General features: G+C 34.5%; 1 protein-coding gene across 1 annotated transcript; it reads left to right on the top strand.

The window, feature by feature from the left end:
- Window positions 1-1,628: 1,628 nt before the first annotated feature.
- Window positions 1,629-22,406, top strand: LOC107302975 (intraflagellar transport protein 56; the record flags this gene model as incomplete). Its single annotated transcript, XM_015832148.1, is given in 16 exon segments — window positions 1,629-1,700; window positions 1,823-1,960; window positions 3,422-3,514; window positions 4,429-4,543; window positions 4,699-4,748; window positions 5,292-5,437; window positions 7,441-7,612; window positions 7,883-7,957; window positions 9,060-9,162; window positions 10,097-10,152; window positions 10,962-11,015; window positions 11,457-11,520; window positions 14,187-14,275; window positions 19,247-19,330; window positions 20,521-20,590; window positions 22,300-22,406. Coding segments are annotated over 16 exon segments (1,419 nt in total), but the record flags the coding sequence as incomplete, so codon positions are not given.
- Window positions 22,407-22,915: the final 509 nt, after the last annotated feature.

The following is a 22,915-nucleotide window of genomic DNA, read 5'->3' as shown; positions in this document are numbered from 1 at the left end:
CCTTTTCAATAAATATAATGTGATGGTCTTCTGTAAAGTGGAAAATCCACTGGAAAATCTAATGGTCTAGCCATTTGCAGAAATTGTCTCCTCCACAGCCCATGTTAAAGAGAAAAATTGGCGGATTTTTTTCTTTTTTCTCAGTTGGCGATACTTAGCAGAGTACAATAAAACTGAGAGAATCCATCAATCTTTGTCATTAAATGTACAATATTGTATATAAGGATAACACATTTGCAATCATGTTTGTGGCAGGATTGGGGTAACAAATTTAATATTAGTATAATTTTTGCCGGGCATAGGGATGGTAGACAGCAGATCTATAGATTTCCCTTTTGCTCTGCAAAATCTCTGAGAGGAAAGAAACGGACCACAATATTTATTTATTTAAAACAGTTGTATTCTACCTATTTCTTCAGTTCTAGTCATCAACCATTGTAAAAACAGAAAACAGAAGAAAAAACATTACTGCTCTTGATATTTCTATCTTAAATGAATAGACATTTTTCATTAATGATTCCAAAATAAGTTTTTGGTTATGCAAAAAAGCCCAACAACTTATTTTGGAACCATTAATGAAAAATGTACCATGCTGAAGTGACAAATTCAACATGGTACATAAATCAGGCATCATTCTTTAATAAGCACACATATATAAATAATCACTATCACTGTATGGTAGCTCATTAAAGTTTATAATTTAATTCAGACTGATCTAGGCAATATGCTTAATTGAAAACAATACTTATTTCCAAGTAGTCATGTATAAAATTGTAGTATGATTTTTGTCATAAACGTCCATGATTTTATGTCATTAAACTTCCATAAACCATTCATGAATTCTGTAAAATGTTATTCTATGTATGCAGTAGTGGTGCTATTAAAAACCTTTGGACCATAAGTATCTGAAAGAAATAATAATGATGAAGAAATTGCACAAGCCTGGTGACATGTCATTTAAGGAAAGATAAAAATCTACTAATGATACCAACAGAAACAGTGATTATTTTTTTAGTCCTACTCATTTGAAAATATGTTAAATCACAGGCTTTGTGTCAGGTCACAATACATCATGTCATTTGCCTTCTTGTCCTTCTCAGATGCTTATTGTGTATGGTTTGGGAATAAGTATTATTTTGTTGTAATATAAAAATATAAATATGAAGTATATAACTGTATACGTCTCCAAATAAATATGTGGTTATAGCATATTGTAGTAAGTAGAAACAGTCTTTGTTGGGTGGTGATATCTGATCCATTATCTGACCCATCAGAGTCAGTTGTAGCAGCAACTGAGTAAGCAACTCTACAGAGATGCCTACCGCAGTGATTTTTCTTGCAGGAATGTGTCACTGGACAAGATACAGCTACTCAACACTTCGTAAAAACGGAGCTTTTCCGTCGAACTGGGACTCTTTTTTTTCTTCGCCCTCCTAAACCACGATTGGATACACGGCTCTTCACGTCACTTAAGCTCTTGGATTTCTGAGATTCTTCCCAAAACTATTTTGTCGGAGCGCCGCCGGAACTGTAAGTATGACTCGCAGTTGCCGCCCGGTCTTTTGTTGATGTCTCCCAGGCCAGATTGCCTTACCCTAACTACCTCCGTTCGCGCAGTTGCCAGGGTAACAGAGACTTTGGTGAGGCAGAGCAGCAACAGACGACCGTTGCTTTTATGAAGCAGGCCTGTGGGCAAGATGGTGAGGGACAAGAAGAATCGGATAAGGCTAGATTAAGGAGCTTTTCTAAAGAGATGAGAGGGCGAAAAAGATTAGCGGAGTCCTGTTCCCTTTACCTGTTCTTACTTCTATCGCTTTTGCAGATGCTCTCACGGCTGAAACCCGCTGTTGGAGGCGCGCCTCAATCAGCGGATAAACGCAGAAAGAAAGGCAAACGGCTGCCGCAGCTGGAAGAATTATTAACTCAGCGAGATTTCACTGGGGGCATTGCCCTTTTAGAGGTACTAGGGATACATCTGGGGAATATGGCGGGACGAGAGTTCTGCAAGTGGAATTGCTGCGGCCGCTTCTGGATTATTTGCTAGCATATTGGAAAACTTCTGCATATTGGTTAAGACTTCTGCTCTGTTCAGTAAGCTGCTTTCGGAACAGATCAGTGCTTTACAAAAAAAAGGAAGGCTGTCCATCCATGTTCTTGTTACACCAGTCATTTCAGACTGAGAACATCCCCGTTTTTTGCTTCTCTGATTTTCCAGGGTGGCAAACACCACCTCTGCAAAAGAGAAATAAATCTAGAGTCTAACCACTGTATGCAGTGGCCCCAGATAATCCACGTATTACAATTTATCCTCCTTGCTATAGATTAAATGTAGTCATCATAGCTGATGAGCAGACTGATGATGATGTATCAGCAGTAATAAGAAAACTACTGTATTGTATCTAAATCACAAGATTATGAACAAGATAGATTATAATGACTTTACCAGTTTAGGAATTAAGATTTTATAGTAATCAACCTAATTTTCTGGAGAAGGTAGGATAAACTGCTTGCTCACTTTGTAATAAGCCAAAATTCCTAGTTTATCATGTGTGAACATGGTAATAAGCTAATGTAGTAGTTGTTCTAAAAGTTTATTCCTTGTTGAGAACAATGCAGAGGAAGCAATATTATTAAACTGCAATATGACTGGGTACTATGTTTGTGCATATATGGATGGTTTAGTGTGGCTTCTAAATGTGAGAATATGATTACTGCATCAACAAATTAAGATTAAGTTTATTTAATTTATTAATTTGTAAATTCCTAGTTTGTTTTCTTCAACAGAGTATAAATCTAAGATTGATATATTAAAATGCAAGTACAAAAGACTCAAGTTTGCATCATGAACTGTGTGTGTCAACATTACACTATGGTAATTACATGCAGACACTTAAGGATAATCACAGTACAATGTTATTGCCTTTTTAAAAACCTGCATTTGCAATGAGAAAAGCAAAGTTGGCATGAATGTATTGTAACCACACTTTGCACTTCACTCATATTGTGGTTATGAGTACTGCCTAACTGACAGTGACAAATAGATTGATCATATGGAGATCCTATGACATTAATATCATCATAGAGAAATTTGTGATGTTGCTAAGTCAATAATCACTTGATGGCACATCATATTCATGACCACCTTAATACATTTCTGCCTGCCAGTCATAAAAACTGGCTATCTAAATATTTGTAAATATCTAATTAATTTAAATGTGAGCTCCTCTTTTATATATGAACATTATATATACTGTGACTTTTGAGAGGGTTAAAATTAAACCCCATCACTGCTTAAAAGGGTAGATTTGTGTATACCGTATGGCTACAGACAATAAACTTGTCATTTTAAAATAATTAAAAATTATATAAACTTGGTCACAGATGGATATCACTTTAATTTTTATTCTGCCTTCTTCCCAAGTTTAAGTGTCAGGTTGGAGAACAGGAGGAAGATGCAGACCTCTGGATTGGATATTGTGCTTTCCATCTGGGTGACTACAAGAAAGCACTGGAGGTGAGGTAGTGCTTCTTTGTCTTGAAAAGAAGGATGTTCTCTTACATTTGTAAGAATGAGGATGAATTAAATATGCCCCAAAGTGATATAAAAGCAAAAAATACTGGCTGTATTATTTTGTGTCCAGAAGCCTAGTGAATACATTATATATCGTTTTTTTATTTTGACTGAAATACAATGCATTAATTTATGAAATACAATGCATTAATTTATGACCTGCTATTTTTCAAAATTCTTTCTTTACATGAGGAAAATACTTTGAGAGAACCATTTTAAGAGAAAATGGAATTAATTTACACATGATTGTGTCATTATGACTGTGTCACTATGTAACATTGTTCTTCAAATTTACTATGTGTGAAGAATGAAATTTAAGATTGTAATGTATCTCACGGACCAGAATAAGTAAGATAAAGGATCAGTATTTCAAAGGCTTGCATCTAGTTGAAGATATGTTTAAATATTGTAGAAGAAAAGTATAGTGGTACAATGTAGGGTTGTGCAAAGTACTTACACGGATGTTTTGCAAAGCAGATTGATATGAGTAAAGTTTTTCTTCTTGAACTGCAGAAGTAGTAGTATCTTCCAGGAAACACCATACAACTATTTTCATGCATGCACATAAAACATTTCCACTGATACTTCTAATAGAGCAGAACTGCTGTACATGCACATACATACTTGTAGAAGTGATTTGGGAAAGTCCTAAAAACAGCTGCAATGAAAAGGATGCAGCTTTTTCAAAATGTTGATGATAGCTGAAATATATCTGCATTGGACATAGTAGTCACTTCTGTTTATATTTTTTAATTTACAGTTCTTATGTGCTCTGGCTGGGTTACAAGAAGAAATAAAGCATAAATTTGTCTGTGGTGATTAAATAAGGCTGTATCAAAAACTGTTATTTATTTAAGGAATATGAAGATTTAACCAAGGGATCTACCTGCAACCCTGATGTGTGGGTGAATCTAGCATGCACTTACTTTTTCTTGGGAATGTATACAGAAGCTGAACAGGCTGCTTTGAAAGGTGAGTCTGGTAATTAAGGTTGCGTTTTTATATATATTTACTGGCAATAAATTCAGATGCACTTACTGGAAGTGAGTGGGGGCATTGGTTGCACTGTGAAAATGAGACATGTGAATTAATAAGTTTGAAAACCTAGATATTAATTTTGTTTTCAGCTCCCAAGAGTAGACTTCAGAACCGTCTGTTGTTCCATCTAGCACACAAGGTATGTATTTCAAAACATTGGATCAGATTTGGAAGTAGTTGAAGTATTTTGAAATCCAGTTCCCATCATGTGCCCAAATGTTATTTAAAATCTTATAAATACCCATCATGCTATTTGTTTTCAGAGCAAGCAGTGTAATGCAAGTTACTGAAGAAAAGGAAGCAAAAGATGTTGGAGATGATATAAGAAAGGGAAAAAAACCTAACTAAATCTAATTGACACCAACTCTATTTACTATCTCTCTGTACCATGGGGATTCTGCTAAAATTTATTCACTTTTGGTCAGGTAGAATGATGATTTAAGAGCTGAAGTACTAAGTAGACATAGAAGGCGAAAGCCTGAAAGTTTCATGGTGACAAGAATTAAGATAATTAAGAAAAGGTGACCCTTTTGTAGATGGCCTGGAGTCTGGAAAAATAATTAGTTTCTAATGAAATGTGGTGGAGGAGAAATATGGTTAAAATATTGTTCTCAGGAAACAAAGTATTAGAATATGTGTAAGGCATCCACTTGTCTCTCTTTAAATCATATTTCCTTCTTAGTTTGGTGATGAGAAGAAACTGATGAGCTTCCATCAGAATTTGCAGGATATAACAGAAGACCAGCTTAGTTTAGCATCTATACACTACATGCGATCTCATTATCAAGAAGCTATTGATATCTACAAACGCATATTGCTTGATAACAGGTTGGGTCAACTTCTCTCTATCTGTTTAATAGATAATTAGGAGGAGAAGGGCTGAAAAAAATAATTTCATAGGGAAAGGGCTTTTCAATCTTGCAGTATTTTAGCTATTTTTTGCTGAGTTTAAATATTGCCTTCTGAGATCCTTGTTAAAAATGTTACTGTAAAATCTTCTTTAAATTTTTGATCCAGTAGTGAGTTCTGAGTTTAGCAAAACATGCAGAGAATGTGGACACTTAAGGAAAAATGCTAATGAAGGTACAATTATAGATTCATACTAAATATATGTGGTTAGGATTGGGGCTATTTTTTTTAGTGAATAATTATTTTTTGAGATTTGTACCTTGTGCAAATTTTAAATCATTTAAAAATATTTTTTAAATAATTGGATAAATCTGGCAGGATATAGTGGGTTTTTTTTCCTGTTTAAATTAGATTCCGGTTAAAAAAGAAAAAGACAAGAATTAAAATCCAACTTTAGAATTTCATCAAGGGCCAGAACAAATGGAGCAAACTTTCCACCTAAATATCTAATCCGAATTACCCCAGTCTTTCTTCATGTCAGTAGTTTAATTTGTCGTGGGAGAGAATCATTTTGAAGTCCTTACTGTTAAGCAAATAGGAGTCAGAAATCTTTGGCAATCTGCTGCAAATCATTTAGGAGCTACAATTAGATCCAGATGCACCTTATTCCATTTAGCTCCTGAATCTTGTTAAAACTAGAAAATAGAAAAGTAGCTGGATCAAATCAAGATCTATTTTAAGCCAGCAATTTGCTTATCATAGTAACCAACTAAATCCTTCTAGGATACTTGCAAATAAGAAATGAAAGCAAACACTTCTCTTGCTATTGTTCTATTTGTATTTGGAAGCATGCAGCCACCTCATTGAAACAGTGAATATTGAGTCTCCATGCCTAACAGCTTTTTATAAATATATTCTTCATAAATTATCCTTTTTAAAGCAGTCCAAACTAATAGCCATGCCTATGTCTTGTGTTAATGAATTCCACAAACCAATTATGCATTGTATTTATTCCAAGACTTCCAGTCAATTTCTTTGAAGTCTCCTGATCCCAGTTTTGAAAGAGAAACTTCTTCCAGTCTACTCTCTCTACGCTCTGCATTTTTATATGCATTGATTGAATCTTCACTCAGTTACTTTTTCTTCAAGCTAAGAGTCTCAAAGATATTTGAGCCCTTTGGTCATTTTGATTGCTTTCTTCTGCACTTTTTCCACCCCCATTGCATCTTTTTTTTTCAAATGTAGTGACCAAAAATGTACACAGTACTTACTTCAGAGATGTTGGGCTAGAACAGTAGAAACCCAAATTCAAATCCATTCTCAACCATGGAGACTCACTGGTTGACTTTGGGTCAGTCATTCTCAGCTTAAATTGGCCAATCTATCTTATGTGGTTGTTTGTGTGAGGAAAACAGTGCAGGAGAGACTGCTGTGTTCACTATCTTGAGACTCAAGAGAGCCATTTATTTATAAAATAAATAATTATTGACAGATTTATTTTCACTAGGTCCCCTTTCTCATAAATTCTCCATGGAAAACAGCTTTTTCACAGCTGTTGCATATTATGTCAATCTTCAGTGAGTTATCCACTATGATTCCAAATTGTTTTTCTTGATCACTTAGAAACAATGTAATATAAATTTATGCTGCAGTGTCCATGATTTTTTTTTCTGATATTTTTGTTACTTTTTTAAACAAATGTAAAATTATGTGCCCACGATTCTAGGCAATAGTTTTAGTATTCCATTAGCTGAGAGTTTCATATCTATACCATAGACATTTACTTTACCACAGTTTGTAGCAAGATGAATGTATTAATATCTTGTGCCATTCTGATGCTCATTGAAGTTGTAGTGAAGGGAGGTGGATATTTGGGGTATTATTTTTATACTGGGCTTTTCTAAGTTTTATATCACTGAAACTTAGTTGAATTTCATAAAGCAGTAGTTATATTAATATATTGATGAACTCTGATTTGGCAGGGAATATCTGGCCCTCAATGTATATGTGGCCTTGTGTTACTACAAGCTGGATTACTATGATGTCTCTCAAGAGGTGCTAGCTGTTTACCTTCAACAGGTTCCTGATAGTACCATTGCTCTTAACTTAAAGGCTTGTAATCATTTCCGACTCTACAATGGGAAAGCTGCTGAGGTATTTTGTTACTATAGTTTTATCTCTCAAATCATTCCTCAATCCAAGATTAAATTTTGTTATAACATTTCAGTATCTATTCTTGAGAAATGCAAATTCTTTGCAGTTTGTGTATAGCTATTTCTATTGTTCCTGATACTATATAGAACACATATTTTAATCCTATCTTATTTTGGATAATAAGTTCATTTAAGCAAAATGTTTATTTCTTTGGTTACCACTGTTAATAATATGACCTATTTTTAAAAAAAATTTCTTTAAAACCACAAGGCAGAGCTTAAAAGTTTGATGGACAGTGCCTCAACATCATTTGAATTTGCTAAAGAGCTCATTAAGCATAACTTGGTAAGTAGCAATGAAGTAGCTCATATAATGTGACTTATTCAGATCATGCACATGATGAAAGTACTGTTTTGTCAACTTGTCCAGAAGAATAATTTATTGGTTGGGAATAAGCTATGAAAGTTGCATTTATATTCACAGAAGAGTTCCTGAAAAAGAAATTTGAGGAAGACAAGTGGGATTTATGAAGAGAAAATAATACATGTATTAAATATATATTTATGCCAATGCTTAATATTATGTATTTCTTCATGGGCCTTCAATTTTGATTTTGCTTACATTGGTTATCATATTCATGCACTATCATTACCCTATTCTTGACTTTAAGTTCTTTTCCTATTATGTTCAAATATTTATTAACTTTTCAAAAACCTTATGTGACTGATTCCCACCAGCTTCATTTTGATGTGATTTTCCAGATGTGTCATTTATTAATTTTGTAAACTTGATATTTTCTCTTAAGATTCTGGCTTATGATTTAATTTTCTCTGGAAAATAACTTTTTTTCACAAACCAAAATAATTTAAAGATATTTTTGTTTATTCCATGCACAATTCTTCCTTCCTTTTTTACTGGCTTCTCATTCCCTTCCATATACACTGTTGTCATCTTATCCTGCAGCTACCAGATGTTTTATAGCTTATTACTCTATTAATGACTTTAACTTATCTAAATCTGTCATCTTCAGATGTCGGATAATATTCTTGGTTCTGCTTTCTTATCCTTGTTGCTGTTTGAAACACTCTTCTCCCATAGACTATATATTTGATATCACCTCTTACCTCCCACCTTAAAATTCATGTTTTCTGCAAGGTCTTGTGCTTGACCTTTTTTTTCTCTTTATCAACAGTATCCAAGTTTTGGAATGTATACATAATGGCTGTGTATGAAAGTGTTGTATATATAGATAGTATTAAATAATAAAGATGTCACTATGATTTCTAGGGTAAATGTTTAATCTGTCAACTACAAAAGCAATGGAGTAATAAATGACATATTTTCATAGTTCATGATAAACTGCCTAGTACAATAAATATGTTTAAAACATGTATGAGATTAAATTGTAACTTGTTTGCCACAATACTAATAAAGTGAGTACTTTCAGGTGGTATTCCGAGGAGGTGAAGGATCTCTCCAAGTACTCCCTCCACTGGTTGATGTAATTCCTGAAGCTAGACTGAATCTAGTCATTTACTATCTTCGGCAAGGTGAAAAAAAATCTATCTCATTTTACTGTTCACATTTTTTAGTGATTTTGTTCTACCAAATAGAAAATATATGTATTTTGTTTTGGGGATTATTATGGGGGATACAGTTGCTTACTATTTTTTATTTGTGGTCCTTCATGAGCTAACAAATTATGTAAAGTAGGATGTCCCTGGATAAATATATGGTTTTTTTTTAAATATTGCAGACAAATGTTTATGTTTGCCACCTGTACTTCAATCACATTTTTGCTTTCAATTCCAAAGTGCTGCATAGTCCTATTATTTAATGTCCCTTTTAAAGGAACAAGTGAATTTTTGCTTAAGTCAATCTATACACTCTCTTCTAACTTCAGCTGATCTATGTAGGAACAAAAAATATTTTGATCTTGGGCTGATCTTAGGTATTATTATTCTGCAATTGTCACTTTGACCCTGGTGTTTTTTTATTTGTTTCTGTGCTATTAAAACAAAATCCCCCCAGAATGTTTTGGTTTGTTACTCTAATAAAATGTCTTGTTTTAGTAATTAAATTCATCCTTTTTTGATCCTGAAAAAAATAAGTTGACATTCTGTTTTGATGCATTTTCCTTCTCTTTTCTCTATGTATAATATGTGAATATATGCAGTGCTTTTTTTCTTTAAAAAAAAGGTGCCGGAACTCACACACATCATACAACCCACCTTGCCTACCATACAAGGTTCCATCCAAAAAAGGTGCTGGAACTCCGTTCTGGGCGTTCTATGAGAAAAAAAGCCCTGAATATATGAATAAAATAAGGCTGAAAAGCCTTTAAACTGTACACATACAGTATTGTAACTTTAAAGAACATTACACGGATATTTATCAACTTTTTTTTGGCAATAGAAGTATAAAAGTATGGGAGGGGTGTAGTATATATACTGTAGCATTATATACTGTATCATATTTTTTCAGATGATGTACAGGAGGCTTACAACTTGATTAAAGATTTGGAACCTACAACCCCACAGGTTAAAAAAAGTTTATTCATTGTTACATACTAGAAGAAATTATCTTTGATAATAATATAAGATAGAATTAAATTTTTGTACCCTCTATTTTTTGTTTGTTGCTTTCTATTTTTTAAAAAATATATGTGGATCAGAGTAATTAAGTAATTAAGATAAGTGGATCAGAGTATTTAAGTTCTGTTAAAATCAGTATGAAAAAAACTGTCATTTGTGTCAGACATAATTTATTTTAATGCAACTAAGTACAGCTAATTCTTGATGAAAACGTTTGAATTTTTCATACTTAACAGTGGTGAAAACAATACTATAAGCTGCACAATATACTTGGTTCAAGTTTTGAAATTTTAGGATAAAAAACTATAGTAAAACAACTGACATGTTTGATTTTCCATTTAAGTGACTTTTATAGATGTTTATCTATATGTATTTTCTGATTATTTCACTTATTTCAAATTCATTATTGTTACTGTTATTATTTAAAAATAGTTTCTTTAGCTGATGTATACTTTAAGAACCTGGAAGATGGCAAGATGAATTTCTGGAACCTGGATGGCTCCACTTAAAATACATGCTTGAATAATGGAATACACCTAAAATTTTATCAGAAGAATGAAATGGATGACTGATCAGCCCTTTTATGGTTTGAGTGCCATTAATTTAATTTGGCTTACCAGATACAGTTAGAATCCGTAAAGATATCTGATTCAAATATCTGTGTATTTGCACTATAATTTGAATAAAAGAATTGCAAATTGTTTTAAGCTTCAGGAAACAAATTGCATAATTTAATTATTTTTTAATATTTTTAGGAATATATTCTGAAAGGAGTAGTGAATGCAGTACTTGGGCAGGAAATGGGTTCAGTGAGTATAACAATTTCTGATAATAGGAATTTATGAAGAATCTATAAATGACCAAATCGAACACAAAAGCTGGTTGAGATTTTAACGATCCTTGCTTACATAAATTTCTTTTAGTTTTATATGGCAAAAAGTAGAATTGCCTTTTACATTAATAATGAATTCAGGTGTTGAATTATAACTGTTTTAGGCAAACTAGAGCTATTGAGAAACAAAAAGGAAATATAACCATGCTTGGGAAAGGCTCATCTATTTACAAAAAAAGGTTTTACACAGAAATTTAAAAAAACAATGATATGATCATTAACATCAAAACATTTTGGGAGAGGAAAATGGAAAATAAAATGAGCATGATGAAGAATAAAACTAGGCATTCAGGAAATAGAAAGGGAAAAATATTCATCAGCATAATAAAAGCCCTATTTCTATACTGTTCTTTTTCAGAGAGACCATTTGAAAATTGCTCAGCAATTTTTCCAGCTGGTGGGAGGATCTGCTAGTGAATGTGGTATGTTTTAAATGTACTGTGTTCTCTTTTCTTCAAACATTATGTTAAATTTACTATGTGATTCAATAAAATGTTCCCAGAAAGTAAGTCCTACCCCCAAAATAAGCCCTAGTTTTGAGGCGAGGCACACACCTAAAAATCATGCTAGGGTGGTGGTGGGATGGTGGAGCTGCCCCCCATGCCCCACACCCACTTACCTTGCAGTCAGGCCTCTCCTCACTGGCCCACTTCTTCTGCAGCTAGGCCTGCATTTCTCAGTCACAGGCCTTTCCGGAAGGTCCCTGCAGCCAAGAACCAAGCTATGGATTCAATCCATAGCTCCGTTCTGTAAGACCTCTGCAGCTGAGAAGCTGTACTCGGCTGCAGAGTACAGAGAACCTGTACTCGGCTGCAGTGGCCTTCCAGAAAGGCCTGACTGCAAAATGCAGGCCGGAATGCAGCTGCAGAATGAAGCTGTCCCTTCATCCAGAAGAAATGGACCAGCTGGGCAGGGCTATCGGTGCCAGAGGTGAGTATAAAAGACATCCCCCGAAAATAAAACTTCCTGTCTCTTTTGGAGGCAAAAAAAAAAAAGACCCAGTCTTATTGTCGGGGAAACATGGTATTAGTATTTGCCAGTAACTAATATTAAATAGAAATGTTTAACATACAAATGCAACATAAATATGCTATTTTGGCTAGAATTAGGTGTATATGTACAATTTAAGTTATGAATTCAGATTATAAATATTCATGTCATAAATAATTATAGAATCATAGGGCTGGGAAGGACTTGGAAAGCTCATGACGTCTCTGATCATCCCAGACAAATGACTCTACGATCTTTACTTGAAAACCTTCATTGAGGGAGTAGCCATAATTCCATGAGGCAGTCTATTCTACTGCCTAATAGCTGTTACTATCAAGAAATTCCAATTGGATCTCTTCTGTCAGCCCTCTAAGGCATATCAGATTAAGAAAGAAATGTCATATGGGTCTTAAAGCTATTTGTATTTTTATTAGAATAGCTATAGCTATAGCAGTGACCCCCAATGTTTTGGGCTCAAGGGACTGGTTCAATAGAGAGTGGTTTTTCTGTGGACCCTGGGGGGGATATAGTTTCACACACTGCCTGCATCCCACACATGCGTGGATGGGATTTCACTTGCTTGCATGGCTCTGTTCCTGGTAGGCTGTGGCCCAGTGCCAGGAGTTGGGGACCGGGCCACAGCCTAATGGACCCAGTGCCAGGGGTTGGGGACCCCTGAGCTATAGGGACAGAATCTTGCAAGTCTGAATATGCCTCCCTCCTTCCGCACTTGATCTTTGTGTGGAATAAAGAGGAGCCTGTCTGAGGCATCTTCTTGTTTCTTGGAATGGGTTCAACAGGTGCTTGTCTGATTGTTTCCTTGTAATGGATCTTCCCACTGGCCTTTAAAGTCATTCTCTATGCCTTCTGCAGGTTCCATCAGTTGGTTCTTATTCTACTGTTGGAAGCTATGGAGAATAAATTGATACCTTCTTCTGTGTGATAGCTCTCCAATTATTTGAAGACCTCTGTTCTGTCTTCGCTTAACCTTGTCTTAAGTTAAACATATCTGGTTCATGTAACCATTTTCATAGATTTTAGCCTCCAAGCTCCTCATTATCACTGTTGCTTTTCTAGTCGTTCTTTTTAGTTCTGTAGCATACTTATTTGAGGACTCCTGTTGTCCTCTAATCAGTGTAGTGCAAAATGGAACTATCACTTCTTGTGGTTTTGACACTATATTTTTCTTGATGCAGCCTAATATTATATTTGGTACCTGTAGCAGACTGACTCGTGCTTAATCTATGGTCTACTGGGGTGCTTAGTTTATTCCAAGTATTATTGCCAAGCCAAATACTGCCTAGCTTATTTGTGAATCTGGTGTTTGCTACTTAAGTACAGAACCCTACATTTTTTGCCATTGGAAAACATTTTATTGGATAGGACCTGATGTCCAAATTTATCAAGACTCTTTTGAATCTTGAGTCGCTTTTGAGGTGTTAGCAATTTGTCCTTTTCCATCCCCACTCCCCAGTTTTGTGTCATCTGCAAACTTAATGCACATTCTTTCTATCCCCTCAACAAGCCATATTTGAAAAGTTGAAAGCACTTGAGTTATTCCACTGCATATCTCTCTCCATGTAAACATAGTACCATTAACGGCCACACATTGAGCATAGTTGATCAGCTGCAAATCCAACTAATAGTGGAACTATGCATCCATTGGTGAATTTTATGAAGAAGGAAGAAATATATCCATAGCATTCCCATGGTTTATTAGTCACTTTGTCAAAAAAGCAATAAGATTTGTTGAATGACATGTTTTTACCAAACCATGCTGGCTTCTAGCAATCACTTTGCATAATAGTTGCTTGGTATCTTTCCAGACATTTTTTGGCACCTTCACTCATTCTAACATGAAACAGCAGAAGGGAATAATGGTCAATAGATTTGATTAATCAAGTTCAGCCTCTCCATCACATCCTGAATCTTTGCATCTTGGAGACAATACACTTTTTTGTACCTTTTGTATCACCAAAGTAAATAATACATAGTGTTGCATTCTGACATCCTGGCAGTAGCTTTGAAAAGAAATGAAGGTAGGTGTATTCCCCAACATTTTTGCTACCCTCAACTCATTTGCACTGTTGTTCTTCAGATACTATCCCTGGAAGACAATGTATGGCTTCTTGCTTCTTTCTGCTCAGGCAGTTTGATGATGTCCTAATATATCTCAATTCAGTGAAGGTTAGTAAAAGTTACAATTATCTTGTATACATTCATATATGTCTGTTTATTAGTATCTCAAAAGGTGGCTATTTTATCAAGTGTCATAGAAAATCCAGTGAGAGGGCATCTGGCTTTAATCTGTGATATTTTCAGTGAAAATGTTGCTGTGGTGCCAATGATTAATTATTTGGTTTTGGTTTTGCTAGAATCTATGTTGGTCTATGTGGTTGATACAATTTGGACTTCATGGAAGTTTCTATAACTGCCTCTTTCTATTGTCTCTTTACCGTAGATAGTAGACAAAATAAATCTATCTAAAATGGCAAAATCTCAGTCAATATGTAAAAAGCAACTTGACCTATTTTTAAGTCAGTCAGAGCCTTATCTTTATTTATTGTATTTATATCTCACCTTTCAGTCAGGATATTAAGTTAGCAAATACAGTGTTCCCTCCTCTTTTTCTCCGTAACAGCATTTTCATGAGGTAGGTTGAGCTGAGGGAATGATTGGCCCAAAATGAATTGTTGCAATTGACAATGGAATAGAAATCTGTGTTAGCTTGCTCTTAGTTCAGCACCTGCATTGCATTGGCTTTCATATATTAGCCCTAGCAACTCTTACTTCTTTATATTTTTCTTTGCTATAAACTACCTAGAGTCTTGTGGATAATTTACAAAAATTGTAAATAAATCTCTTTTAAATGCTTTGCATAGCCCTATTTTTTCATGAAATGCCAAGCCAAATGAAAACATATTCAGTCTCTTTACTTGCCAAATCTTTATTATGGGATTGTCTGGCACTGGAGCAAAATCTGAGGAAGCAACTGGGGCTGACTCTCAGATATAGTATGTAATACCATCTCTGCTGTAATTGATTTTCCAATTTTCCAATTAAAAACTGGACATTGCCTTTAATTTACAATATTTGGTGCATCATTACTTCTAGCAATCAGGTAATAATGCATTGTAGATTTCAAGGCTCTAGTTATACAGTGAATATAGCCCCTTTGTTTTGACAGTAGATAATTAGAAAATAAGAATTTAGCTTTTTCAAATGACTGAAAAGTTGTTGCAATATCCCCTAGCTCTCTTATCCTGTAGCAATCATTTTCTTTTACTACTGTAGGGCTAACTTTTCTTACTCAATTTTTCCTTCATGACTTGTACAGGGTCAGTGTAAGGATCTGCCTCAACTAGATCTCCCAAGAAAGCAGAACTTTTGAAACAGGCATCATTTCAAAAGGAACTTTTATTGAGAGTTAGTGATGGCTAGAAAGCAAAGCAAGGTCTAAAGATTTGGTGCACAAAGGATTACATCAAAAAGGCAATTCAGAACTCCTCTCCCCAATGTCCAACCGTCCAGTTGAAATCCAGCCAATCCACAGGTGCCACAGTGTTATGAGAAGCTGGAGATTTGGTGCCCTTCTCAAAGTCTCTCTCGGTTCCGTTTCCCAATAGTGCCAGGCTCCATGGTCTGGAGATAAAGCAGATGTTTTCATGTCACATTCCTCTCACCCAGAGGGAGGGCATCTTGTACAGAGCAGAGCAAGGCAAATCACAACCCCCCCCCCAGCAGAATGGCAGGCCCCGAAAATGAATACATAAGCAAAAGCAGGAAAGAAAGGGAAATGAATAAATGAGTATTTGAGGGGTTCCGACAGTCAGTTAATTCAGAAATTAAGGAAGCAACTAAGCATGATCATTTCCTAAGTAATACAGGAAATTAACTTATTGGATACTCAGTCATACAAAACAAAAGTTAGTTCAGCATCCCATTCTCTTTTATCAACATGTTTATACAGAAAGCACCAATTATAATCTACAGCATTTTATTTTGGAAATAGCATATTTGCTTTCTTTTTATGTAAATAAATTTTAAAGCATATACAGTATTATAACCATGGTCTGCAAAATTAGATGTTTCATTGTAATTAGCTTTTAATGATTTTGTACTGTATTACTACATGTACAGGTTATCCCTGAGTTACAAGTGTTCACTTAGCACTCGTTTGAAGTCTGGCTGGAAATGGAGCGTTTTGAAATGGAGCATTTGAAAGCACCCCATTTGCAGCCAGATGGAGCTTCCAGCCTCTCCAAGGTTTCCATCTGGCTAAAAAGTGTTCCAGCGGTGGTGGAAAGGAGTTGGGGGGGAGCAGGAGACAGGCATCCCAAACACTTTTCGCCCTGAAAATCAAAGTTTCTGTCACGAGATTTCAGGCACCCATTCTCTGCAAAAGAGGATGGGTGCCTGAACGTGCACGATATTATGGCACCCAGGAGTTTCCATCGACTTTCCTCTCCCTCAAAGCAGCAGAGAGGAGAAACAGCGCCAGAGAGGATTTTTGCAAGGTAAGGGAGTCCGGCGCAGCAGCGAGGGAGGGGGAAGCATGAGGTATCTTAGTGGGTCGGGGAGGTCTTGGGGCCTGTTCCATCACTAGGCCCCCCCATGGCCTTCCCCACCTTGAGATACGTGTGCTTAACAAACTGCACATTCACCCACGAATTCGATTAGCGAATGTGTGAGCAAAAGCAGGGAGTGATCTCATTCAAGGTATGAGATTCACTCCCACAAATTCTCAAGTTACGAATGGAATGGGCAGGCTCCATTCCATTTGTAACTTGAGGACTATCTATCAATTTGAAAATTTAGCTGTTCAGTATTTAATGCTTTTAATTACTTTAGAAATAGAAATTAAGAATCTTAAGAGAAAAAGACATATCTTTATATGGTCATTTTCAAGAGACATAAATGAATAAATGAATGAGATGATGAAGAAGAAAAATTGACAATTTTGAGATTAGGACTGAAAGGTAGGATTGTGCTTTGAGTGGAATGTTAATAACTACTCCAGGAAATTGCAAGACAAGATAAAAACTAAACTTAGATTAATTGAAAATAATTATGATTACTTTCCAAGCATTTATATTTTTTTCTATCTGTTGCATTAAAATTATAATTCTGTGGGATGTTCTAAGGTACTTTAGGAGCTGTCTCCTGCTTCAGAGACTACTACTAGACCACTTTGTAACTCAATTAATAGAATATTGATACAATTAACAATGAAGAGTTTATTGTAAATAAGCCATAGACTCACTATACCAGTGGTGGCAAACCTATGGTACGGGTGCCAGAGGCGGCACTCAGAGCCTTCTCTGTGGGCACGCGCACCGTCGCCCCAGTCCTAGGCCTTCAGCTGGGTTTTATAAAATCTTTTTGCTTTAGGCCTCTGCCGCCGTGTGCAAAAAAAAAAAAGAAGGTTCAATCAGTCAATTTCAACTTCTTGCGGGGAAAAAAAAAGATCTTGCAAAGTTGGAATTGATTGATTGAACTTTTTAGTCCCATCCAGTTACCACTGCAGCCACGCCCACCCAATGGGCCACACGATGCATAAGTGGGTTTTGGGTTGCAGTTTGGGCACTCAGTCTCTAAAAGGTTCGCCATCACTGCACTATACACTATAATGGGAAACTGATCTTCTCTATTACTGAAGATCTTTTATATGTGGCAGTGTGCTTAGATAATCATATGTATCTTTTTTCAGGACTCACCTGAGCTATATTTAGTTGATAGTTTCTATTTTCCATATAGAATATTTTGAATATTTGTGAAAGGAATGAAAAATTTGACATCTAAATCAAATTAGAAGTTGATAGCATATAAAAACCACTTAACAAAATATGTGGATACAGAGATTATCAAAACAAAGGTGAAGCATTTGTGAAGACATGTTACTGAACATATGATGATTCATTATTTAATAATATAATTAATGTACTTAAACATTCCATACTGATTGACATTTAACGTCAGTTGGCACATTTCCATTTTCTGTATTCCAAACCAGTATGTCTAGATAATGTTTTCTACCTCCCACACAACTAAGAAAAGAGCAAACTTTTCCACACCTCAAAGAAAATGGTATTTTTCTTCCTAGACTTTGGCATAAATATGGATAAAGTGTTATTATAATGTGATCTACTTTCACCTACACAGCAATGATTATATTTTATAATTTCTGAAATTCTTAATTAGCATTTATGCTATTTAATATATGAGGACATATCGGTAATCAGTTCATACATGGAAGATCTAAAGAAATATAATAAGTTACAGTATTATCAGGATGAGAAGTTTTGTTGAACTGGTTTGCTATGACTTCTAATTTAGAAATTCGGTATAACAGAATGAGGAAGTGTTATTTAAGTGTGCAAAAAGAGATATAAAACCCTTTCTGACTTGGCCTGATGGACAGATTGCTTCAAATAAAACTTACTCTCCAGGTCAATCCTTTTTCTGTGGCAAGCCCTACCTTCTGGAATAGGTTCCATGTGAAAATCTGTATTGAACCATGCCTCCCAGCATAGAGAAAGGTGATGAAAACTCAGCTATTTAGAAGACCTTTTAATGATTATATGTAATTATTAGGAGACATTTACATTAGTATAATTATGGGTAATTTAATAGACTATTATGCTAGGAGTTCTTTGGGAGTCTGATGATATATAAATAAATAAATATTCCTCCCTCTATATAAGGCATTAATTAAGAATTGTGCATTCATATTTTTATATTGTTTTGGAATTAAATGAAATAACAATTTCACATTCATCAGGACTATATTTTTAGGGGTTGTCTAGGCTTGAATCAAACATAAACAGTATGATGCTGTATTTTCAAGATATCATAACTTGATAAAAATGGAGGCACTTGGCATTCATTGAACTAAAAATATGGAATTGAGGAATTTTTTAAGGACACAAGCAAAGGGGACGTTACATGATAGCAAGAGTTTACATGCTTGGGAGAAAGACAAAAGTAGTTCAATTTCTAACTTATTAATGTATCCATCGTATCTGCTCTAGTAGTGCCATAGTATGTACAAATACTATGGTATTGTCAATTACAAATGATAGCTGAAAATTGATACTAGCTGTTAAATGTCATAAACCATTAAACTGTTTTCTTTGTTATGCATGCTTTATTTTCCAGAGTTATTTCTATAATGATGACACTTTTAACTTTAACTACGCACAAGCCAAAGCTGCTACTGGCAATACTAGTGAGGCTGAGGAGGTATGTATCTACTTCTTGAAAAGACCAAAGGCAAGTTTAAAAATATTGGCTGCTTACGTTCTATATGTTTCTTAAAGAATTTGGAGGTTGTTATGAATAAGAGGCAATAACCTTTTGAGTATAAAATATATGCATAATCCTAGGCATATATACTCAGAAGGTAACAACACTGTACAGCAACAAAATGTGTTTTTTTTTAATACTGGGAGCTATACTGAATCTTGTCTGGGGATCACACTTCCAAAGTGTATGAAGCCAGAAAAAATATATATAAGACAAAAAGAGAACGTGGAAGATTGATTAATTGGTAATACTGTATAATTTGTAATTAAAAATCTCTGATAATTACAGACAACGTAAATATTTATTGCAGTATAATAGCAGAGTCTGATATTTTACCCATGTAACATATTGAGAAATGGAAGTAAATTGTCTCCTGCTGAAAGAAAAGGATTCCACTGTTTGCTATTTCCCTCTTCAAATTTAACTCGATGCATGAGTTGCACAACTGCAGAAGAATACTTTTTTCAAGGACAGATGGATGCATGGATGGATGAAAACATACAATATAAGAGTTGGTCTATTTGTCCTTAAGTATACCTGAATAAAACTCCAAAATATTCTGCATAAAATGGCAAGAGAAATGCTATTTTGAGAAAAGCTTCACTATTTCTAATGAAAAAGTTATGCTCTTTGAAGCTTAAAAAATTTAAAAAAAAATTCAGTGTGAATGATTGTTTGGAAAAAAAGGATTAAAAATTAAATGATTGGTTATTGTTTCTTTTTAAAATATGTCTGTATATTAAACTAGTGTTTTATGAAAACAATCTAGAATCATTCCCAAACTTAGACATGTTTTGTCCCCAGACATTTTAAAATGCTAATTGTTACCATTCAAAAGGGCCATAAAATACATAATGATGGGCTATATCAGGACTGCAAGCTTCCTTTTTTACATCTCTGCTTTTGTATTACATCTCTGCTACAGAGATCCTGGGGGGTCTTTTGATAAGGCAAATTATTCAATAAATAATTATTGGATGAAATACTTTTTTTTCTTAAGGGAAAATTGTATTTTCTTTTATAGCTGCTGAATCTTTAGTACGACAAACCCTGATTTGATTGAGGGCCTGTATTGCAGAGCTATATTTAATGTGAACAGAAGCTTGGTTTTCTTTGTTTCTTCTCAGGTGTTCCTCCTGATTCAAAGTGAGAAAATAAAGAATGATTTTGTTTACCTCAGTTGGCTAGCACGCTGCTGTGAGTCACTCCACTTTATTGTAAAATATGTATTGACCTGCTAATCTCTTCCCTTAAATTAATTTTAATTTGAAATTAAGTATTAAGTTCATGTAAATTTAATTATTTTTAAGCTAGAATAATTTTATTTCTTACAAATGTCTTTTAAGAAACAATTTCCCAAGGTTTTGAGAGAGGGACTTGGAATTTCTGCCTTGGAAATAGGCCAGTTCTTTGAGATAATCTATAGAAAATGTTGTCCCAAAAGTGCTTTTACAAAAGGCAACCGGACTTTGTTTTTCTTTGAAGATGTTCCAACAGTCAGAACTGAAGAAGCTTCTTGGATGAGAAGCGAAACGTCTTCAAGGAAAAACAAAGTCCAGTTGCCTCTTGAAAAAGCACCTTTGGGACAACCATGACCTGGATGACTGTGAATCTCTATAGACATATAAAAAATGTTAGTAAATCAAGAAGCCGTAAACTTTTTTTAAATTTTCTCCTCTTTGAAAATCAATACTGTTGAAACAACATTATTGCATTTTAAATTTTAAAATATTTAATTATCTGATCTTTAAGACTCACTGCTTTAACAACAATAAATTCACTTGTTGAGATGGGCGGCTATAGAAATCAAATAAATACATTAAAAAACATCTGTGAACAGCAGTTTGAAGGCTTCATCACCTATCAATACTGAAATAAATGGCAGATTTGTACGTTCATATCTCTGCTAACTTGCCCAAAGATCAGGATATATCAGCAGGAAAAGAGTCATCTTAAATAGGAATGCTGGGCGACTTGGCACATACAATAGGGATGGTGAAGTAACGGTGTTTTGCCAGCTTTTTACCACCTTGATTTCATAATTATGAGGTTGCTGGCAAGCTAGAGCTGTGAGAAAAACGTGGTGTTCTTTCTAGCCAATCAGCATATAAGAATAAATGCTGCGTTTGTGTAAGAAGTTGTAAAAGTGCAGTGTTGTTAGCTTGCATATGTTAATTGGTTTTAGAACTATTTTTGTAAATTAGCATCAGTAGCTGTAATCTCTAGACAGGGTCACTTCATAACAAACTTCCTATGTAGATACGTATCAGCACCATATTAAGTTTTCCAATAACTAAATGGAATATTATTACATTTGCTCTATTCACTTTAAAAAGTTCTATAAGCAGGACCTTAGAGGATACTGAAAACTGCATGCATATGATGCAACTGCTTTGTGCTGAGCTTCTCATAATTAAAGTATTTTATCATTAAACATTGGTGTCTGTTTACACGTCCTTTTATTTAGGAGTAGAGAACTGAAACTTCCACTAATCATAATATGTATACTTATTCTGAAGTAGGTTTAATGTCAACATAGATATTATATATTGTATAATAGACCAGAAAGAAGAAATTGATAGTGTAAATCAGGAAGGCAACTGACTGTATTTTCATATAAAAACTCATATGTATGATCTGTTCAAATGCTCAGTCAGCTGTGTGCTCATACTGAAAGTACCCATTATAATCTAGAGTTCATTCTCATATAGAACTTGTATATTGGCACATATTTTTTAAAAAATGTTTTTTTAATTTTCCTGTTGACATAATTGGTGTGGCTATGTTACTTCTCAACTTATTTGAACAGCCAGTGTAAAGAACAATATCGCTGATTAATATGCTTATCCGGTTCTAAACACTGTAGCAACATGCCTCTACTAGTTCTAATTTTCTGTTGATTTCAGATATTATGAATAAGAAACCAAGATTAGCCTGGGAACTCTATCTAAAGATGGAAACTTCAGGAGAATCCTTTAGTCTTCTGCAGCTAATTGCAAATGACTGCTACAAAGTATGTTGTCTTTAATCCATTTTCCTTCACTATCTACAGTAAATCAACCCTGTAGAATTGTAACTTTTTTACCTTCTCAAGCCATGTAATTTTTTTAAATAAATTGACTTGTACACTTTTTTGTTGTTAAATCCCATTTTCTTACAATCACAATTTATACGATATAGGCCTAATTCCTAGACTATAAAGCAGTTTGTTAGTTTGGAGGTTTTTTTATGATGCATGAAGTTGTCCCAAGAAATAAACCATGCTGACTACTTTTCCTATGATCATATTGAGACATCTTAAGAAAGATTATCAGTGATTTCTGCCTTTCATTGAGTAAGGAAATTAACTTTTCTTTATGTTTATGGTATTTTTCTAAGATGTAGATGCAAATATTTCACAAAACTACAGGTTTATCTTTTTTCTTATAAGTGCTCAATTCCTTTATTTTTAAATGTTCATTTAGAAGAAAATGCTTTATATTGAGCCAGAGGATTCAATCATTTGAGCTATTCCTGAATTTT

Source organism: Protobothrops mucrosquamatus, unplaced genomic scaffold, assembly GCF_001527695.2.
Source record: "Protobothrops mucrosquamatus isolate PMUCROS unplaced genomic scaffold, P.Mucros_1.0 scaffold_309, whole genome shotgun sequence".
NCBI classification, from domain to species: Eukaryota; Metazoa; Chordata; class Lepidosauria; order Squamata; family Viperidae; genus Protobothrops; species Protobothrops mucrosquamatus.
This window is presented reverse-complemented; position numbering and strand designations above follow the sequence as displayed.